Here is a 20,411-nt window from a genome sequence, read left to right as displayed (position 1 = left end):
CGGCATATGCATAAAGATAACAACAAATACACATAAATAATCACACAACATAAACATATGAAAATTCCTTGGGCCCTGCTCGGCATCCAACAGAATGCAAAAAGCATACAAACATTCCTCGGGAATCGTCCCGGCATCAGACCATAGCCTGGAAACATATAGATACAAACACATGCAAGAATCACATAGACATCAAGCATACAAACATTCATCGGGTACCTCCCCGACATCGGATCGTAACCCAAAGAGCATATAAACCTATATTGGGACCCACCCGACATCGGACCTTAGTCCCGAACATACTAACATTCATAAATGGGCCGGAATTGGTGCCTTCAACCCGTTCCTAGTGGAGGAAAACTCACCTTGCACTGCTGAAGTCCCGTGAATAGATATATGGGTGCTGGCCGACAGATCCCCGAACTGGCAACATCAAATCGACATCCAATGAATAATTAGGTTCCAATCAACATCAAAGACTACTTTACCCCTAACCTAGGTTGATTCAAGCCCAAGGCCCAAATTCACATCCTGAAGGCCCAAAAGCCAAATAAACAACCAAGGCCCAATTATAGCCCAATTTTCCAAATTGGGGCCAAACCCCTCACATGATCTTAGCTTAAGGCCCAACCATTTATTATGGTCCAAACACTTCGTAATCCAATGGTCCAATATCTCATAATCATCAAGGCCCAATTATGGCTCATCTATGGCCCAATTTTCCAAATTTGGTCCCAAGCCTTTCCAATGGGCCATATACTAAAACCCAATTCAATATTCTAGTCCATATATTTGTTCTTGGATGGACCATCAATAGCCCAATCACTAGAGCCCAACATAAGGCCCATCTTGAAGCCCAAACATAATTAGGGTTTTCACATGAAATGACAATTAGGGTTAAGTATTCTTACTTAACCCATTAAGGACTTAATCCATTAAGCCCATTACTCCACTAGGCCATTCATATAATGTAGCCGGACATAATTCAAAATTCCAATACAACAGATCAAACGCGGGTCCCGGCAACTCCCAAACTAACATTACCAAAATTAGGGTTTTCTAAACCCTAATTAGGGTTTCCCATCCGATCACAAGCCCACTAAGTCCAAAATTAAGCTATTGGTCCAATTAAGGCTTCACTATGTCGAGCACCACCCACTGCCGCCTCGGGCAATGGTGGTCGACGGCGACCACCACCACCTCACGGTGGTGGTGGGGCTTTCCATTATTTTTCTCCAGCCCAAAACAACCGATCAACATCTCAACAAGGAGGAAACACACTCACACGCACCTATTGACACACTCACAACCACCCATGCGGCAGCAGGCGACAGTAAACGGTGGCAGTCACCACCTCACGGTGGTGGTGGCGGGCCTTCCTTGGTTTTCTAGCTAGATATTACGCAAACAACCCCAAGAACACAGTAACAACGTATATACTCAAACACATAACGTCCGGCCACCTCCCAAGCGGCTGACGTCACCGGATTACAACAAAAATTGCAACCAACAGGCAGCGGCAGCCACAACCGACATACCCGACGTCAAACACCTGAAAGGAAAGAAGGAGAGGAAAAAGAGAAGTGGCAGATGGTCTTACCAAGAGCTTCTCGGGAATTCGCGACCCACGCCGCGATGAACCCGACGTTTTTGTCACAACTAGCAAATTTGGATTGGAAGTTGGTCGTTGTACAAGAAAAACTCCTTGTGTAAACTTCTAATAACCCATTTAGTGAAATTCCAACTATGACGCCATTTAAACCCATACTTTCATATATTGTGATTCAAGCCGAGACAACCTCATTCAAGCCCAAAACTTGATGGGGGTTGGGTTGAGGCGGGTCCTGCTTTGTATTGTAGGCCAACATACCCAGGGCGGACCGGATATTTCGAAGGCCCAGCGAGCGGTCCGGATAGGCTGAAGGCCCCAAGAGGGCGGAACTGACGAGCCGAGGCTCGGAGAGTGGACCAGGCCGACTGAAGGCCCAGTGTGGGCAGACCAGTCATACTGTAGACTCAGAGAGTGGACCAGGTGGATTGAAGGCCCGGTGCGGGCGAACCAATCACACTGTAGACTCGACGTACATCGCTAGACTCGGAGGGAGGACCCGGTGGGCTGAAGGCCCGGTACGGGCGGACTAGACACACAGTAGACCCGATGTGCATGGCTGTTCTATTTGCGATATGTTATGAGTATGTTTATGTGTGGTTGTTATTTTGGGGGTAACTCACTAAGCTTCTAGGCTTACAGTTCAGTGTATTGTTTCAGGTACTTCAGGAGATCGTGGCAAGACGAAGGCTTGATCATACTGCTCCTCATGTTTTATGATTTATGTGATATGGTTCTGGGGGATACTCTGATGTTTAAACTATTTTGAAAACAAGATGTATGAACTTAATAGTTTTTGAATGAATTAAAATGTTTTAAATTGGCTCAGTTTTTAAGGTCGTTACAAGTTGGTATCAGAGCCTTGGTTTGAGTGAATTGGAGGAACATTCGTGTGAATCCAATCCCAAACCAAGGAGGGATTTTCAAAATGGTTTTCAAGAGGTTTTTCGAAATAATTAAAGGAGGATGTAGAGGGTACGATCAGCCAAATCCAGTAAGTAGACCCCAAAATACCATACAATTTATTTGATTATGTGATATGTTAGAACAACATGCTAGTACTAGGCTAGGGATCTTTAGGAATTGCCTGATTATATGATGCCTGCTAGCCTAGGGTTTCCATTGTATGAAATTGACATCATTACTGTAGTTATTTAGTGTATGCATCATGGTTATACATAATTAAGATCTTATAGCCTGAGAATCTTTGATTTGGCCTTATGTTCTGTTCTTGTATGATTGGGAGCTTAGGGTAGGATTGGATATTCGAAAGTATATATGGTCCAGCGTTATGTATGACTAGCATACACTAGTGCTGCAGGGTTGGTGGAAGTTTCAAGGATGGGAGGGTTGCGTGAGACCGATAGGTCGGTTATGGGATAGTGGTGCTCCTCTAGGAGTGGGGATCGAGCATCCGTTATGTATATGCTATTGTTAGGGTGTTGTGGTGATACTTGATACAAATATGGGTAGGTGTGGAAGGTAGTATGGGCCCGTACTACTGAAAGCACAGGACCCATATGCGTATCAAGGAAGTCACAACCCCTAGGGTTTTGTTGGGAGCTAGTTCTTGGGGTTATTATGAGGAATGCCTAATATCTTGTGGCGTATTTTCAGTATGGCGATTACGAGACATCTCGAGGCAAGATCCGGTTTGGGATCGGGATCAGGAAAGGGTCATCACGATGGATCAGTACCACCCGAGGTCATTGGTCAGATGAGCACGGATGGTTTGGATGCCAGGATTCGTGAGATCCTACATGATGAGGTTGCTGCTATGTTCCGGGCTAAGTTGTCGGAGATGTTTGGGTTGATCAAGACCGCCATGGTTAAGTACTTTGATGAGCGCTATGTAGCTCTTGCGGAGGAGGCTGCCGCGGCAGCTACAACGGCTGTAACAACGGCAGGGGGAGGAACCAGTCGGGGTTTTCAGTATCGGGACTTCGATAATACGAAGCCCCCTAGTTTCGATAGAGTTCAGGATCTGATCGTTGCTATGAGATGGTTGTCAGACGTAGAGGGTTGTTTCTTCACGTGTTTATGCCCTACGGATCAGAGGGTGAGGTGTGATCTGAACCTTTTGAGGCTCGAGGCGAAGGATTGGTGGAGGTTGACTAGGGGATCTTATTCGGATGCGCAGCGGGCTGCGGTTACTTGGGATCAGTTCTGGGAGTTGTTCAGCACTCGTTATGTTCCACGGGTTGAGAGAGAGAGAGAGAGGTTGGCTCAGGAGTTCCTAGAGCTGAAGCAAGATTCGGAGTCGGTGACGGAGATCACCAGGATGTTCACTGAGAGGGCGATGTTTTGCCTGGAGTTTGCTTCGGAGCAGGCTCAAATGTCCCGATATTTGAGTATGCTCAAGAGGGACATCAGGCAGTTTGTGTCCACGTAGAGATGTGATACTTATTAGAGTTGCAGGAGGCCACCAGGCAGCGGGAGTTAGAGATGGAGTTGCAGTTGCGAGAGCATAGGCAGGCCCTGGTGTAGTCGCAGCCAGTGTCGAAACGGTCCAAAACCGTTGACTCTAGGGTCGGAGGTTAGATCAGCCGCACTTGTGAGAAGTGTGGGAAGGGTCATGCATGAGTTTTTAGGTCCGGTGGTGCGTGTCGCAAGTGTGGTACAGAGGGGCATTATGCGAGGGATTGTAGTCAATCGGTCCCGACTCAGGATATGAGGATTTGTTATCATTATCATCAGGTTGGGCACTTGAGGGTCAACTGTCCACAGCTTGTTGCTAGACCGGTGTAGGCTCCAGCACCGGCCCCTTTGAGGATTACAGGTGGAGGTCAGGGTGGAGCGGAGCCTCCGAGGGCTCGGGGATGCACTTTCCAGCTTACAGCAGAGGAGGTCAGGTCAGGGCCGGATGCAGCTGCGGGTATCTTTCCATTTTGATATCTTGTTATTTGCTGATTATGTGGTATTGTAAATATGTTCGCTTCTTTTCGTATGCTTCATAGTATGATTGGGGATATTAGTAGTTAGGGGTTGTAGTTGGTTGGCATTCAGGAGGATTCTTGGTCGAAAGATAAGGTACATGATCTCGTTGCTTGGAATAGCAACTGCGTTGCAAGAGGTGTTCAGTTGAGATTCGAACTTCCCTGGAGTTCGGGATGTGCGATGTCGGGGGAGTGACCTGTGGAGGTTGCTCACTTCGGAGGGTTTTGTTCCGAGAGAAGAAGGGGAAACTTTATCAAGTAAGGTCGATCATGTTATGCCAGTTTGTCAGCGGAAGTTAGTAGCGAGTACACTAATTGGGGAGAATTGGAAAATTCTCCGGTGAAACAGCAAGCATCCAGGTTTGGTTAGCTGTATGGATGTATTAATGTTGTTAGCCGAGAGTGTGGCATGATTGGAGCAAGTGATAGTCAAGTGGGGCATGGAACAGACCATGGTTTCAGAAAAGTTAGTTGGTCGATGTGAGGCCTGGGTTAGGCCAGGGAAAGGATTCTGGGAACAGAACTGGAGTTCGGAACCCCAAGAGGGCTAGAACAGATTGCATGGGAGAGATTCCCGGGAAGAATGGTTCAGGGCGATGTACGGCAGTTTCGAGCGGCCCGGATAGACTGAAGGCCGGAGGGCGTACCAGTCAGGCCGAAGGCTCGGGGAACAGTCCAGACAGGCTGAAGGCCCAGGAGGGCGATCCAGACATGCTGAAGGTTCTGAGAGTGGTCCAGATAGGCTGAAGGCCTGGAAAGATGGTCCAGTAATGCTGAAGACTTTGTATGTGTTAGTGGATCGGTATGAAGACAATGAGTGATTACGTCGCCATGCAATGGTAATCCATATGGTCTGGCCCCAAGTATTGATCATAGTGATGGAGTTGGTTGTAGGCCGTGTGTGGGCTTAGTTAGTTATGTGATCGGATTCGGAATATATGGGAGCTCGAGAACAGCAGTTGCTCTACATGGTTAGTGTAGAATGGAGTTTGGTTTAGTGGAACTTATAGGTGCGGTAAGGTTTGTTGAGTGGATTTCCTGGAAGGGAAAGGTATGTAGCTCCGGAAGGAGTGTGGGTCCTCCAAAAGGGAGGAAGTGGAGTAAATGGACGACCGAAGTGCTTCAGTTATTGGTAGTAAGAACTGGGATTGTACCAGATATATGGAAGCACCTACGAGTTGGCTGCTCGTTGAGGTGGTGGCAATGTTGAATGATGCGCAGGCATGTTTTCAGTCTCCTTGGAAAAAGAGGGGGTTACTGGTTCCAGAGTGGAGATTAGGACAGAGGAAGATGACACAGCAGATTCACAGAAACGGGAGTAGTCTGGACCGGTGTTGAGGACTGTATAAGGATATTACAATAGGAGGTCAAGGACCTAGAGGTCGTGATAGGGAAGTGTGAGTGGGTTGCACTCCGTTGTATCGAACCGAAGGGTTCGAGGGGGCGCAAGGACATGGTCCTTGGTTCCGAGTATGGTTATGGTCATGAGCTTTGGATGTAGTGGTGCTCCAACCTAGGGATGGCTGGACCATCGTAGGCATTCCTGGTTTTCCAGCCCGAGGCTATTTGAGCCAGGTACGATGTGTATGAACTTTATAGCTAGGTGTTGGGGAAGGTTGCTCGGAAGCTGTGAAAGGTTTCATCATGTCAGCACGTTAAGGGATTTGATTCAGGGAGGAAACGGGATGAGTTTCCATCGGTGCAAGTTGAAAAAGGTAGCACCAGTTGGGTGAAAGATAGTGAGCTAATACTGGGTCAAGACTTGGTGGTTTAGAATGGTGTCCAATTTTCATAGGTGGCGAATGAATGCATAAGTCGGAAGTAAGGTAATGTCTTCTGGTGGCATTTAGTCGATGAGTGCTGTTATCAGAGAAAGTAAGCCGGTGGCTAGCTTGAAGCAATTATCAGGACCCTACAAGGGAAGAGATTAATTTTAAGGATTCGATAGCAGTGTTTGAAGGAATTTGGGTCGGTTAAGATTAGTGGATGCATTGTGGGAGTATCATCTGGAAGTTTGTGTTGTCGCAGGCTTCGAGGACGAAGCCTAATTTAAGTGGGGGAGAATTGTAACATCCCAAGTTCGGAACAAGAAGTGAAGGGTGATAAGTGTAAATAAAGGAAGGGACTCGACAAGTAGGTACGCTTACTCGCCGAGTCGGAGTGGGTTTGGATCGCGAATTAAGTGACCAACTCGCTGAGTCGGAAGCTGGACTCGACGAGTTGGTGCTAGAATGAGAAAACCCTAATCTTAGAGCTTGCACCCTATTTAAAGGACGTAATGTCCTTCTACCAGCCTCTTATTTTCCCCCAAAGAGTTCCAAAAAACCCTAATTTCATGTGAGGCTTCATTGTTGAGGAGATAAGGGCTTGGAAGAGGAAATTGTTGGAAGGAGCTTGAGAAATTGGAAGCTAACATCAAGGGGCTTGTATAGATCTCCGATCTACATCAGATTTCGGCACATCTCTGAGGTAAGGAGCCCTTATCTTAAGCTATTTCCTTTGTGGTTCATCCTTGGTGGTTGTTTTGGGAGTTCTTTAGCTTGTTTTGAGACCTATCTCGGATTTGGAGTTAGATCTAGGGTTGCTACTGCAGATCTAGACTCATGATGGCCTAGAATGTCATAAAGCTTCAGTCTTTGAGTTGTTGGTGAAGTCCCTTTGTCTATAACCCAATCCTTAGGGTGTTTTTGGGCCTATATCTCCTTGGTTTCACATAAAGTTTGCAACTTTATGTGAGGGTTAGATTGTAGAAGGGTGAATATATGGATTGGAGCCCCTGCATGGCTCGAAAAGCTTCTGAATGGATTGAGAACTGGAGAGACTCGGCGAGTCACATGGGTGTTCTCGACGAGCTGTATGAACATGTGCATGGACTCGACGAGTTGGAAGAACAACTCGGCGAGTCTGTTGAAGATTGCCTTGGACTCGGCGAGTCTGTTCTTGGACTCGGCGAGTTGGGTCGCAGAACCCCAACCTCTTTTGGTTAAAGCCTTGGATTAAGTGAGTCGGTCGGCGACTCAGTGAGTCGAGCAGGATGGGACTCAGAGATCGTTGGACTCGGCGAGTTAAGTTGTGTTATGAGAGTTTTCTGGGAATGGGAACTCGGCGAGTCGACGGGTTGACTCGGCAAGTAGAATCAACCAGGAAGGTTGACTTTGACTGAGGACTTTGACTTTTACCAAGAGTTGACCAGTTTGACTTCTAAGGGTATTTTGGTAATTTTGGGTATTTATGGAATTGGTTCTTTGGTAGTGTTCTGTGGTGAAGATTGTGTCGGTGGTCGGAGCAGCTTGGTCTTATCTTTCTAGTCGGCAATTGTAGGTGAGTTATCCCCACTATATCGACAGGGTCTACGGCACCAAGGTCGGCCCTTTATCGGATAAAAATCCGGGTATTTGTAATGTCCCAAAATTCAAGGCCAAAAATTTAATTTTTAATTAGGTTATTACATAAAACCAAAGTGTGAATAATCAAAATATAATATTATGAAACCATATCAGAGTATAATCCCAAGGATCTCGTGTGCGGAAAACATAGTGTGATGCGCTGCGACCAAGCCGGCTCCTTTCCTTTGAAACAAAGTACCTGAAACCAAAACTGTAAACCATAAGCACGAAGCTTAGTGAGTTCCCCCATCATACCACATACCACATAACACCATCGATATCTCTCAACCGGTAATTGCTATCGGTATCTTTCAACCGGTAACCTGGGACTATTTCACCCTTACCACTATCACATAATAATATGTCATAAACATACTGATCACGTACTAAAATCATAAACATGTTGATCACATACTAACATATCATAAACGGACAGATAAACATTACATGGGTTCTGTATACCCCTTCGGTATCTTTCAACCGATAACTACCATCGGTATCTTTCAACCGGTATCTGCCATCGGGATCTTTCAACCGGTATCCGCCATCTGTATCTTTCAACCGGTAACCGGGGACTATTTCACCCCCTAACACTATTATACAATAACATGATATAATCATACAATCAGGCATTACTGGGGTACTGACCTACCCTTCGGTCCTAACGACCGAGTCAGGGAAGAACTATTCCCTGCTACTACCACTGACACACATAGCATATCACATAAGCATATCAAGATAATTATCACAAAGAAAATTATCTACTGACTACCCCTGTTGGTGGGCCGGCATTGTGGCCTTAGACCCACCCCTACTGGAAGGTAACTCACCTCACACTGCTAAAGTCCCGTAGACACAATCCTACGCTGCTGAAGTCCCGCAGACTCAACCCCAACTATTGGATGACAGATTCCCGAACTGTCAACACCAAAATAACACCCAATTAATAATTGGGTTCCACCACATAAGCATGAATACACACTTTGGATAATTACTACATTACCCCAAGCTTGGGTTTATGCAAGCCCAAGGCCCAAACCAAGGCCCAAAAGTCCAACTATGGCTCAAAGCCCAAGATATGGCCCAATTTTCCAAATTGGGCCCAAACCTTTACAAGGTCTTACCATAAGGCCCAACCATTTAGTCCAGTCCAACATTCAACATTCTAATCGCCCAATATCACATAATCATAAAGGCCCAAAATACGACCCATCTATGGCCCAAATTTCCAAGTTGGGCCGGAACCCCTTACATGGGCCTTACCCTAGGCCCATTAATAACGCAATCATCAAGGCCCAATAGAAGGCCCAACAATACACCCATGTGAAATTAGGGTTTCATATAAAATGACAATTACGGTTAAGTGTTTCTCACTTAACCCATTAAGGACTTAATCCATTAAGTACATCATTCTTCTAAATACGTCATATGGTGAGATTGGGCTTAATCACACAATTCCATTATTCCAATGGCCCAAAAATGGGTCCTAATAAATCCAATCCTATGAATCCAATATTAGGGTTTTCTAAACCTAATTAGGGTTTTCAGCCCCATCTTAGCCCATTAGGCCCAATTGATATGTCTTTTAATCAATTAAGGTTCACTAGACTCATTAAGGTTTCACTAGACCCATCAAGACTTATTGGGCCCATTAGGGTTTCACTAGGCCCATTAAGCCTCATTGGGCCCATTAGGGTTTGTTAGTCCCTTTGTCCAAACATCCAAACAAGTCACAATCCAACAAGGCACACCGCCACCCGGCACGGCGGCCGGTGGCGGCAGGAGGCGGCAGCCACCACCTCACGGTGGTGGTTTTTAGTTTCTTTCTCATTATTCCATTTCCAATTACATTTTACAAGGCTAAATCTCAAGTAAACACACACCCACTCACTAAGATAAACACACTCATGGCAGCACATGGTGGCAGCCACCACCTCACGGTGGTGGTGGTTGGGGTTCTTGGTTTTCTAGCCAACAAACTATTACATATCATGTCACATTCATCAAAAACACTCCTACACACACCAAAACATACACATAATGGAGTACCTACACAAGACTCACACGCACACACATACATAACCACCTAAAGTGGTGGTTGACGGTGGCAGGAGGTGAAAACCGCCGCCTCACGGTGGTGGTAATGCCCTTCTCTTGATTTCTAGACCGAGATGCATCCACAGAAGAACAAAACACCACATTACCCACACATACATGTGACATGGAGGCTGGAATGCACGCTACAACCACCCTCGGGGTAGTGGATGTTGACCGGAGCAACAGGCGGCGGTCGCGAGTGCATGGAGCGCCAAAGATCCAAGAAGAATAACCCATCCATGGTGTGCGACGGTCCTTCCTCGGCAGTTCACGGCTTCTCCGGTAGTGAAGTTGTGGCGGCAGCGCTCGGACTCGTCTGGCAGCGGCGGCAGCAGCTTCGCTCGTGAACTCTTCACAGCCCCGTCGCCGAAACCTTGACTCGTTGAACCCTCTCTCTCGCCGGCAAAAGACATGGTGGAAATCTGATGGTGTTTCAATGGGAATCGGTGGTGCAATATAACAATGAGGGAACTGGAGGCAGAGGTCGGGTGGAGGGGGATACAAGGTGTGTTGGCGGCTGACTCAAAGCTCTTAGGGTTAGGGTTATGTTCAGCTAAATACCCGACACCTTTGAGCATATTACCATAATGTCACAAATAGCCCCTCCCTTCACATTTTCTTTCAAAGTCAGCCCATAATTTACCCTTTTTAACCCCTTCCCTTAAAACTCTTACAAATTAAGTCCCATAAATTACCAAACAACCCCCATCTTCTAAAATCTTTACAATTAGCTCTTCGAGACCATCCTTTTATACATAATTATTTATTTTAGGGCTACGAGTCCCTCATTTATTTATTTATTTATTTAATAAATAAGCGGGTGTTACAGTATTGTTTGTTATGTTATTGCTTTGCTAGATCTGCATCCTGGTATTTAGGATGGTGTTATGTTAGTGACTTGGTTAAGGTCGGTACCTAGTATATAGGGTAATGACATGGTAGTGACCGGTTAGGTCGGAATCCTGGTTAGAAAGTTGATATGCTATGTCATCTATTAGACTGTTTGTCTGGTTAAGGATTTGTTATGTGATTAATTGTTTTATGTTCACATGGTTGTTTAACGGAGGTTGGGTTGAGGCGGGTCTTGCTTTGTGCTGTAGAACAACATACCCAGGGCGGATCGGATATTCCTAAGGCCCAGCGAGCGGTCCGGATAGGCTGAAGGCCCCAAGAGGGCGGACCAGACGAGTCGAGGCTCAGAGAGTGGACCAGGCCGACTAAAGGCCTGATGCGGGCGGACCAGTCATACTGTAGACTCAGAGAGTGGACTAGGTGGATTGAAGGCCCGGTGCGGGCGGACTAATCACACTGTAGACTCGACATACATCGCTAGACTCGTAGGGTAGACCAGATGGGCTGAAGGCCCGGTGCGGGCGTACCAGTCACATAGTATACCCGATTTGCATGGCTGTTCTATTTGTTATATGTTATGAGTATGTTTATGTGTGTTTGGTATTTTGGGGGTAACTCACTAAGCTTTCGGGCTTACAGTTCAGTGTATTGTTTCAGGTACTTTAGGAGATCGTGGTAAGGCGAAGGCATGATCGTACCGCTCCTCGTGTTTTATGATTTATGTGATATGGTTCTGGGGGATACTCTGATGTTTAAACTATTCTGAAAACAAGATGTATGAACTTAATCGTTTTTGAATGAATTAAAATGTTTTAAATTGGCTCAATTTTTATGGTCGTTACAGTAATAGTAATACAATACCTGAAATGGTGTAATTGTTATTTGTAAAGTTAATAAGCAAAGTATAATACCATAATGGAAAACACTACATGTTATTTAATGAAAACATTTAATACAAACAAGAACATGAAATGAAATTCAAAGTATAATAACGTAGTACATTCACCATTACCAAAAACCAATTGTCATTACAATATCCAGGTGTAACAAAAAAAACATCACAATTAAGTTTTAGAATTACAAAATAAGCTAACATAACTACTAAAGTACCTAAAACAAGCAACACATACCATTTTTTAAACCAATTATACCAAAAGACGATCCGACTTAACACTTGGCTGGACCATACCCACTACTGTTGACCATGGCCTTCACTGGCCCATCCGCTCTCCTGTTGATCTACACCCTTACATTTATTTACAAGCCCTTAAGTTGAGCCCTTTCAGTTTGCATTTGGCATATGTGACACTCCCAAACTTCCTACTAAGCTTGTCCACTTTGTTAGATCCTTGACTTTTACTTTGAGTTGCTATTACACTAGCCATTTGACTATACTTTTCCTTTTGACTTATTATCTCCTCTATGGTCCGTCTTGTTTTCTTCTTTGGCTTGCCAACCGTTTTGAGTTGTGGTGATGGGATAATTGTAGTGGGACAATCACTTTTAGGCATAACCTGCCTTTAATGGGTTCCACCTTAAACTCATATGCAACCTTCCAAGTAGACAATAAATAAAGTTTGTGTACCTAAGTGTATCGTCCGCTTACCATTTCCCCATTGTCTGTCATCTCACTCCAAGTATCTGTGGCATGCCTGCAAGGGATTCTTGTAACCACCTACTTCCTACATGTGCATGTCATGTGGTTGATATCCACAATATGCTAATCATTCCATGGTTGAAATACCTGATACTTTCCACCATCATTCCATATATCAATGTACTCGATTGCTTGTTGCTCATTCTTCTTTTAAAATTTGGTTATAGTAAGGGTGAGAGGACCTTTAAGTTTTATTTTCTCTTTAATCACATTACATATCATTTTTCTTAGATATTCCCTTATAAATTCCAAACATGTTTATGATTGGCTTGTCCCCTCTCTTCTATAATTTACAATTATGAACTTCACACGTGTTATTTAGAAGCACATATGAGATGATCCTACATGCTTAGTTCACAATTAAAATCAATGGAATATGACATTCCCTAAACATTCCATGAACCGTTTCTAACTTGTAGTATTTTCAAATTCTACTAAGGCATATGCAAGTGGATATATATCATTATTGAAGTCTAAGCTTACAATTATCAATATTTGTCCATGGTATGGGCCTTTCATTAAGGAACCATCTAGACTAAGAAGGTCGTTCATACCAGCTTAAAACATAATTTTAATGAGCCTAAACATATAAAAATTCTCTTAAACTGCTTAGTGTTTAAGTTTAAGTTTGGCTCATTAACAACATATATTCTTGATGTGGTGTTTGGATTAGTGGACTATAATTCGAGGACATAATCTCTAAGTAAGTGTGCTTCTGACTAGAGGTCCTTCACAAACCAATTTTTATCTTTCAAAAGACCTAGATGCATACACGTGCTAGGGAAAATTAGTAGATTTCAAATTTACTTGTTTTCCCTTGCCGTTATTCGTTTTATATGTCTCACCTAATACATTAGACCCACTTGCACCACTTGTACTACCAACCACATATGGCCAACTTGCATTGGTACCTCTCAGAACTCCTTTGCAATATGCTTTTAATATTAGTACATCATTCTTTTTTAATAGTTAGATTCCTCCTTGTATCAAGTGAATGCTTATCCACTTTATTGTTAAGATCTTTATTTGACTTCCATATCTATAACATCCAGATTTCTGGAGGTATTTACTTTTAGTTTTAATTTATATTTTGGAAGTAACCACGTCGTGTTGAAGGAATCCCACGACGTGGCAATGCTGGAAGATTCACATATCATTTGATGGTCACCACGACGTGACATCCCTTGGTCACGACGTGGCGACCCTGTGTCGTGATTACCCTAATTTTCGGGTATTTAAAGGAAAGTGGGGAGGCTTGGGTTGCCAATCTTCAGCCTCCATCACTCTCAAACCCAGAAACCCTAACCCTAATCCTCCTTGGTGCTCTTGTGCTCATTTTAGCGAATTTGTGGTGGTGTTGAAGGAAGAAGAAGAAGAATTAGTCTTTGGTTCTTCAAGTGATCCTTTCTTCCTTTGGTGTGCATCTTCTAGACTCTTTGTAAGTCCTCAAACTTCAACCTTTTTGTATTATTCTTCATAGATCTAGGTTTTGTAGCATGGTTGGTCCTTTTTGAAGTCGTTTGGGTGATATTATGATATAAAGTTTGCAACTTTATGGTTTCTCTATGTCCTTTGAATATCATATGTCATAGATCTAGACTATTGTAGTAATATGGGAACCATGCATGGATTTTGGGTTATTTTGTTCCCTTTTGACCTAGTTTGAAGAAGGACATGCATGGGTCATGCATGTCCATAAAGTTTGGATTTTTATGGATCATTAAGAGTCCTATATTCTGGAAAATTTGGGCTAAGGACTTTTGGGATTAAGTGCTTAATGGTTGAGTCCTAGCCATTTTTAGCTTTTTGGGTCTAAGACTTGAGATCTAGACCTTTTGTTGGGTCTCAAGGGATAAAGGTGCAAACTTTATCCATTTGGACGTTAGAGATAATCAGATATGGACTTTAGAACCTTTGGTACTAGAGGATGCAACTTAATCTATAAAGTCATTTTGAACCCAGTTCCCACAGCGTTGCCTAGGTCGCCATAACATGGTGACTGGGGGATATCGTAACTGTTTTGTCATTTGAAGACCACAACGTAGCAAGGATGGCCACGACGTGGAGGGTTGACTTTGACTTTTTGACTTGCATTGACTTTAGGTCAAACTCGTAGTTTTGAAAGGTAGACTAAGGGTTTACCTTGTATGACTGTCTAGGTGGGGTTTAGCACCGTCCTTCAATAGTGAGAGCAGTGACAGTTAGCTATCGTCTGATATTGATTGAGGTGAGTTCCTTCATTGTACTTGTGGGTCGAAAGCACCAATACCGGTCCACTAGATTATGTTTGTAGGATGATAGTTGTATTTGTGGCACTTACTGTTATGCATGTATGTGTTTGTTGTTTTTGTGATTCTTGCTGATGTGATTGTATGCTTAGTTGTAGGGTGTAAACTAGACCCGATAGCGGTTAAAAGAGACCAAAGGGGGTTAAATAGACCCAATATCAGTTGAAAGATACCAAAGGGGGGTGAAATAGACCCGATATCGGTTGAAAGAGACCGAAGGGGGTGAAATAGACCCAATTATGTTTTGACTGCTATGTATGTGTGGTATGGGGTATTTTGGGGAAATCAGTAAGCTTTGTGCTTACACTTTTATGTTTATGGTTTTAGGTATTCCCAGTTCGAAAGGGGAGGGCCCGACATAATCACACTACATCCACCAGCATTCCACATTTTATGACATGATTTGTTCTCTGATAACTATTTTATACATTATCACGTTTTGATGGGTTTTGAAATAAATGAATAATGTTGCTATTGGCTTTTAAAAATGAATTTTTTACTCATTAACTTTAGAGACGTTACAATATTTATCCCAAATAAAAACTAACTTTATGCACATCACCATGTCAACATATTTTCTTCTTACCCAACTGTTTTAAGAGCACCCTCTTAGTTTTTTAGTGTTCGAGTCTTCTCCTAATGACTCTCATTCATCACAATCAACTAACTCATGGTCTTCAAGTTTTTTAGTAAATAATGCTTGATTTTAGAAAGTCTTTGTGAAAATAGGTTGATTCCAAATACCTTTGCTAAAATGCGTTGTTTTGAAGATGACCCTATAAAAAAACAAACGAATAGAGTCCTATTTAAATTTTATTTTTTATTGACTCCTTCAATTATTATGTTATTTTTATTTTACATCTTTTATATTAAAAAAATTAACTTTTGTTTTGAAAAGTTTCATATGTGATCCTTCTAATTTATAAACTGTTCACTTTTATAATATTCACCATTTACATATTTTATTTATAAAAAAAACTACTTTTAGATATTTATTATATATGACATATAAGTTTAATTATTAAAAATATATAATTGAAATTTATTATTTTACTTTTAGAAAATTATGTCGTTTTAAAAATCGAATAAACACATTCAAACCGATATCCAAATTAAATATATTACAATATCACAAAATTACATGATTATTTAAACACAAAATTACAAGATAACTTAAACATAAATAACAAAATAAATTAACGAAAATAATACAAGATTATAAAAATTACATAATTCACTTCGCATTTAATCTTAGTTGAGAATTTAAACAGTTTTTCCTGTTATGACCAGGTTGATGAGATAGTACACATATATGAGATTCATTAGGATGACGAACCTCCATCTCGTTACAAAAGCGATTTACACGTCTATGACCTCGACCAACTGAACATTTTGAGTAATCTGGTTTATTCTTTCAATGACCCAACCACTAATCAACATGAGAAAGTGGGGAAATGTCATAATTATATTGTTGTTTATATGTTATAGTTGTGTAAGTAGTATCCAAAATGAAAAGTGGGTTATCCCATCTAAGCCGACAAACTGCTACAACATGTGAACATAAGAATCTTTCTATCTGCCACTTACCACATATACACATATTTTGAAAATAACTGACAGTGTGAGTATTTCCTTCTGTTTCATTTACCGTAATTTGGTGACAATTCTGTAGAAACTTTCATTGTAGTCGAACTCGGATAAAGTATAGTTCTTTTAATAAGTGTCGCGGTTTAACGAAGAGACGGCACATACATGATGAGAGAGGTGTATTACAGTTCATAGCAATATCACAGTGTTTTCTTAAATATTTCACAATCTTATTGTATGTACGGTCAATACACGCCCTAATAGATATTTGCCTTGCTCCTGATAGCGTATTATTCATACTCATAGATATTTGTTTTTAACATTCACCATTAGTGATTTTCATCATATAAAAGACACATTGACTTTTTTCATTTAGTTTTAAATACTTTCATGCTTTAGAATTGATTGCTTTTATGTGCTTCATATATATAACAAACTTTCTTCTTTGTGTGGTATTGCCAATTGCCTAACAAAATTCTTTAAGGCTCAAGATTTTTTAATTTTTCATGAGATTACTTATGTCGTGTTAAAGACAAAAAGTAAGGTATCCTAAAGGCTCTTTCCATTCCTCTAGACTTTCCATTGCATGAATTATTCATTTATGTCTATCTAAATTGACACATAATTGTCTGTATTGAGAAACAAATTGTCTGAACTAATACAAAAACCAACTCAAACTGTGTGTAGTCTCCACATCAACAATGACATAAGAAACCGGTAATATATTATTATAGACATCATTTGTAATAGCAACAAGCATTTCATCCTTACATTAACCCCTCAAATGACAATCATTGATGGAAATAAGAGGTTAACATAAATTAAATACATTAATAGTATGACCAAAATCCCAACATATATCTTTAAATGTTGTCACATTTGATTAGCCATTTTGACTATTGAACCATTTAATGATTGTGGTAGGATTTGAAGCTTGCAAAGCTACAATATACTTGGGCAGCTCTATAAAGTTACTCTCCGAAGTCCCGTAAATATTATCTATTGATTTTCTTCTACCATGTCATGCTTTCCAATGAGAAACATTAACATTCAGAGAAATTAGGAATTTCAGAGAGTTATTTGTTTATGAAATAAGGATGATGAAAATTGAAATCAATAAATTGAATTTATAATACCAAAACTGAAATGAGATTAAACGATTATTCAATGACCACATCTACTTTACAGATGAAAATGACTATTTAATTACTTACAGATGAATATGACTAATGAACATGTAATGCCACAATTGAACTATTTCCTTTTTCCGGTAAACAGTAACAGTTTATACATCTATTTTTACAGATGAAAATGACTATTCAAATGCTTTTATTTTTTTTTTCTACAAAGGATTTGACATAATAATGATATATTAATTATTAGATTTTTAAAAAATATATACTTTGACATTAGTATTGTTTTGAACGTGTTTACCGGATATTGTAACGGTATAAGCTGTTTAAAGTGGTACGTAAATTTTGATTTTATATCTTAATAAACAAATTTATATATCATGTATAATAAACGTAAAATAATAAACTTTTTAAAAATAAAAGATGTACATGGAGCATATTATATAAGATAAGGGATTATAAATTCGAAGGAATCTTTTAAAACAAAATGTAGGTTTTTTAATATAAAAGATGTGAAATAAAAATAACATAATACTTGAAGCTGTGTGTGTGTGTATATATATATATATATATATATATATATATATATATATATATATATATATATATATATATATATATTTTGAAACGGCAAATATATATTAAAGAGATGGTACTCACACCTAGCAAGGAACTAGATGAGGGACCAAAACAGAGTACAAAGTAGATCAGAAATTACAAACCAGAAAAAGGAGAATCTCTCCACTCCTCCCAATTACAAATACATTCTTACTTCTATGCTTCAACCAATAAAAGACCATAGACTTTATAACATCAGTCCCTTAAATCGATGAGATACCCTCCATTTGAAATAGACATTTATTCCTGAACCTCCATATATTCCAAAGCAAACCATAGCAAATGGCAACAAACATTTCTCTTTTTCTATTACTGTTACACCAGGTAGCAGCCAGATGAAGAAGATCATGGACATTTTTTATAGAATTCTAAGCAGTTGATACTCCACATCAACCCAAGATGTTGTTCCTTATCACAGTTGCGAACGAGCAGTCCATCAAGACGTGTCCTGTACATTCAGGTATCCCAATGCACGAACAACACAAATTGGAATTTACCACAATACCCCTCTTCTCCAAGGCCATAGCTGTTGGTATTCTATCTTGGGCAGCCCTCCAAACAAAGCATAACACCTTGATTGGAACTGCCTTACACCATAAAATATCGGAAGTACCAGGGATGTTGACATGTGTAGCATCCACGATCTTTCTGAGAGAGCTAACCGAGTACCTGCCATCAACAGATAATTTGCAACTCCAATGGTCTGAACCCGTCCCGAGACGAATGTTAGATATATCCCTAGAGAGGGCAGAAACTGCAGAATCTAAACCAAGGACAACTGGTCTAGATTTCCAACGCCATACGTGCGTCGAATCAACTATTCTATCAGATACCCTACATCTTTTTCTTGATTCCAATTCAAATAGGGATGGGTATTTTGCCTTAAGATTCCCTGACCCCAACCATGGGTCATACCAGAAGAGAGTTTGTTTCCCCGACTCAATCACTACATCGAATATGTCGTGAACATCCATACCATGCTCTAATAGTGCCTTCTTAATTCTGCCAATATTATTTCAAACCCCACAGGACGATTGTTTAGAAAGATATTCGAAGGGCTTATTTGCTAAGTTATGGATCCCAGAGATCACACGAGCCCAAAGGGAATGACTATCGTTCTTTAGTCGCCACCACCATTTCACAAGTAACCCGATGTTTAAGGCTCTTATGGAACCCACACCTAGACCCCCATTACTTTTGGCTGCCAACACCTTCTCCCAACTGACCCAGTGAATTTTCTTCCTCTCGTCACATCCGCCCCACAGGAATGAACGCCTAACCTTCTCCAATTTCTCTAAGACACCCATGGGAGCTTTGAACAGCAAAAGATAATAAGTAGGTAGATTACCAAGGACTGACTTTATTAAGGTCAGTCTACCCCCAAAAGAAAGTGTTTTAGCCTTCCACACATAGAGTTTTGAATGAAATTTTTTTATTATAGGCTTCCAGTTTTTAATTAGATTCATGTTAGCACCGACTGGAACACCTAGATAATCAAATGGAAGAGCACCCGCAACACAACCCAATAAGTTAGCCCAATGTACAGTTTCAATCGCGGAGGCACTAATACCAAAGACCTTTGATTTTTGAAAATTAACTTTAAGGCCCGATGAAATATGGAAGCATCTCAAGATACGAGCCAGGTTCTTGAGATTATTTCGAGACCATTCACTTAAGAACAACGCATCGTCTGCGTAAAATAGGTGGGATATAATCGAACCATTGCCTGGGATCGAAACACCTTTAAAAAGACCTTTATCACACGCCGTTTTGAGGGCTACGCTTAATCCCTCCATAGCAATAATGAAGAGGTATGGAGAGAGAGGATCTCCTTGGCGAACTCCCCGAGATATAGGGAATTCTTTCGTCGGGAACCGTTAATAATCACGGAAGCTCTAGATAAGCTCAAACAGCCACGAATCCACATCCGTCATTTGTTACCAAAGCCCATATGTTCAAGGACCAAATCTAAATATTGCCAATTCACCGAATCGAATGCTTTTTCAAAGTCCACCTTAAAGAGAAGGAGTTTTTTACGAGCTCTCTTTGCCCATGAACAGACCTCATTGATCATGAGGGGACCATCAAGTATACAGCTCCCCTCCACGTATGCAGATTGCTCATCACCAATTAACATCCCAATAACAGTTTTCATTCGATTAGAGAGTATTTTACTTATGATCTTACTCAAGCATCCCAATAAACTTATAGGGCGGAAGTCATTCAAAGATAAAGGGTCTTTGATTTT

General features: G+C 41.2%; 1 protein-coding gene across 1 annotated transcript; it reads right to left on the bottom strand.

Annotated features, from left to right (window-relative positions):
* Positions 1–19,179: 19,179 nt before the first annotated feature.
* On the bottom strand, positions 19,180–19,959 carry LOC111877144 (uncharacterized). Its single transcript, XM_023873677.1, has one exon. The coding sequence runs from the start codon at positions 19,957–19,959 to the stop codon at positions 19,180–19,182; it is 780 nt and encodes a 259-aa protein (XP_023729445.1).
* Positions 19,960–20,411: the final 452 nt, after the last annotated feature.

Source organism: Lactuca sativa, chromosome 4 (genome assembly GCF_002870075.4).
Source record: "Lactuca sativa cultivar Salinas chromosome 4, Lsat_Salinas_v11, whole genome shotgun sequence".
NCBI lineage: Eukaryota > Viridiplantae > Streptophyta > Magnoliopsida > Asterales > Asteraceae > Lactuca > Lactuca sativa.
The sequence above is the reverse complement of the archived record's forward strand: the minus strand, read 5'-3'. Positions and strand labels throughout refer to the sequence as shown.

Coding starts and splice junctions, on each gene's coding strand:
- LOC111877144 (XM_023873677.1), bottom strand. CDS start 19,959: ATGGAGGGATTAAGCGTAGCCCTCAAAACGGCGTGTGATAAAGGTCTT.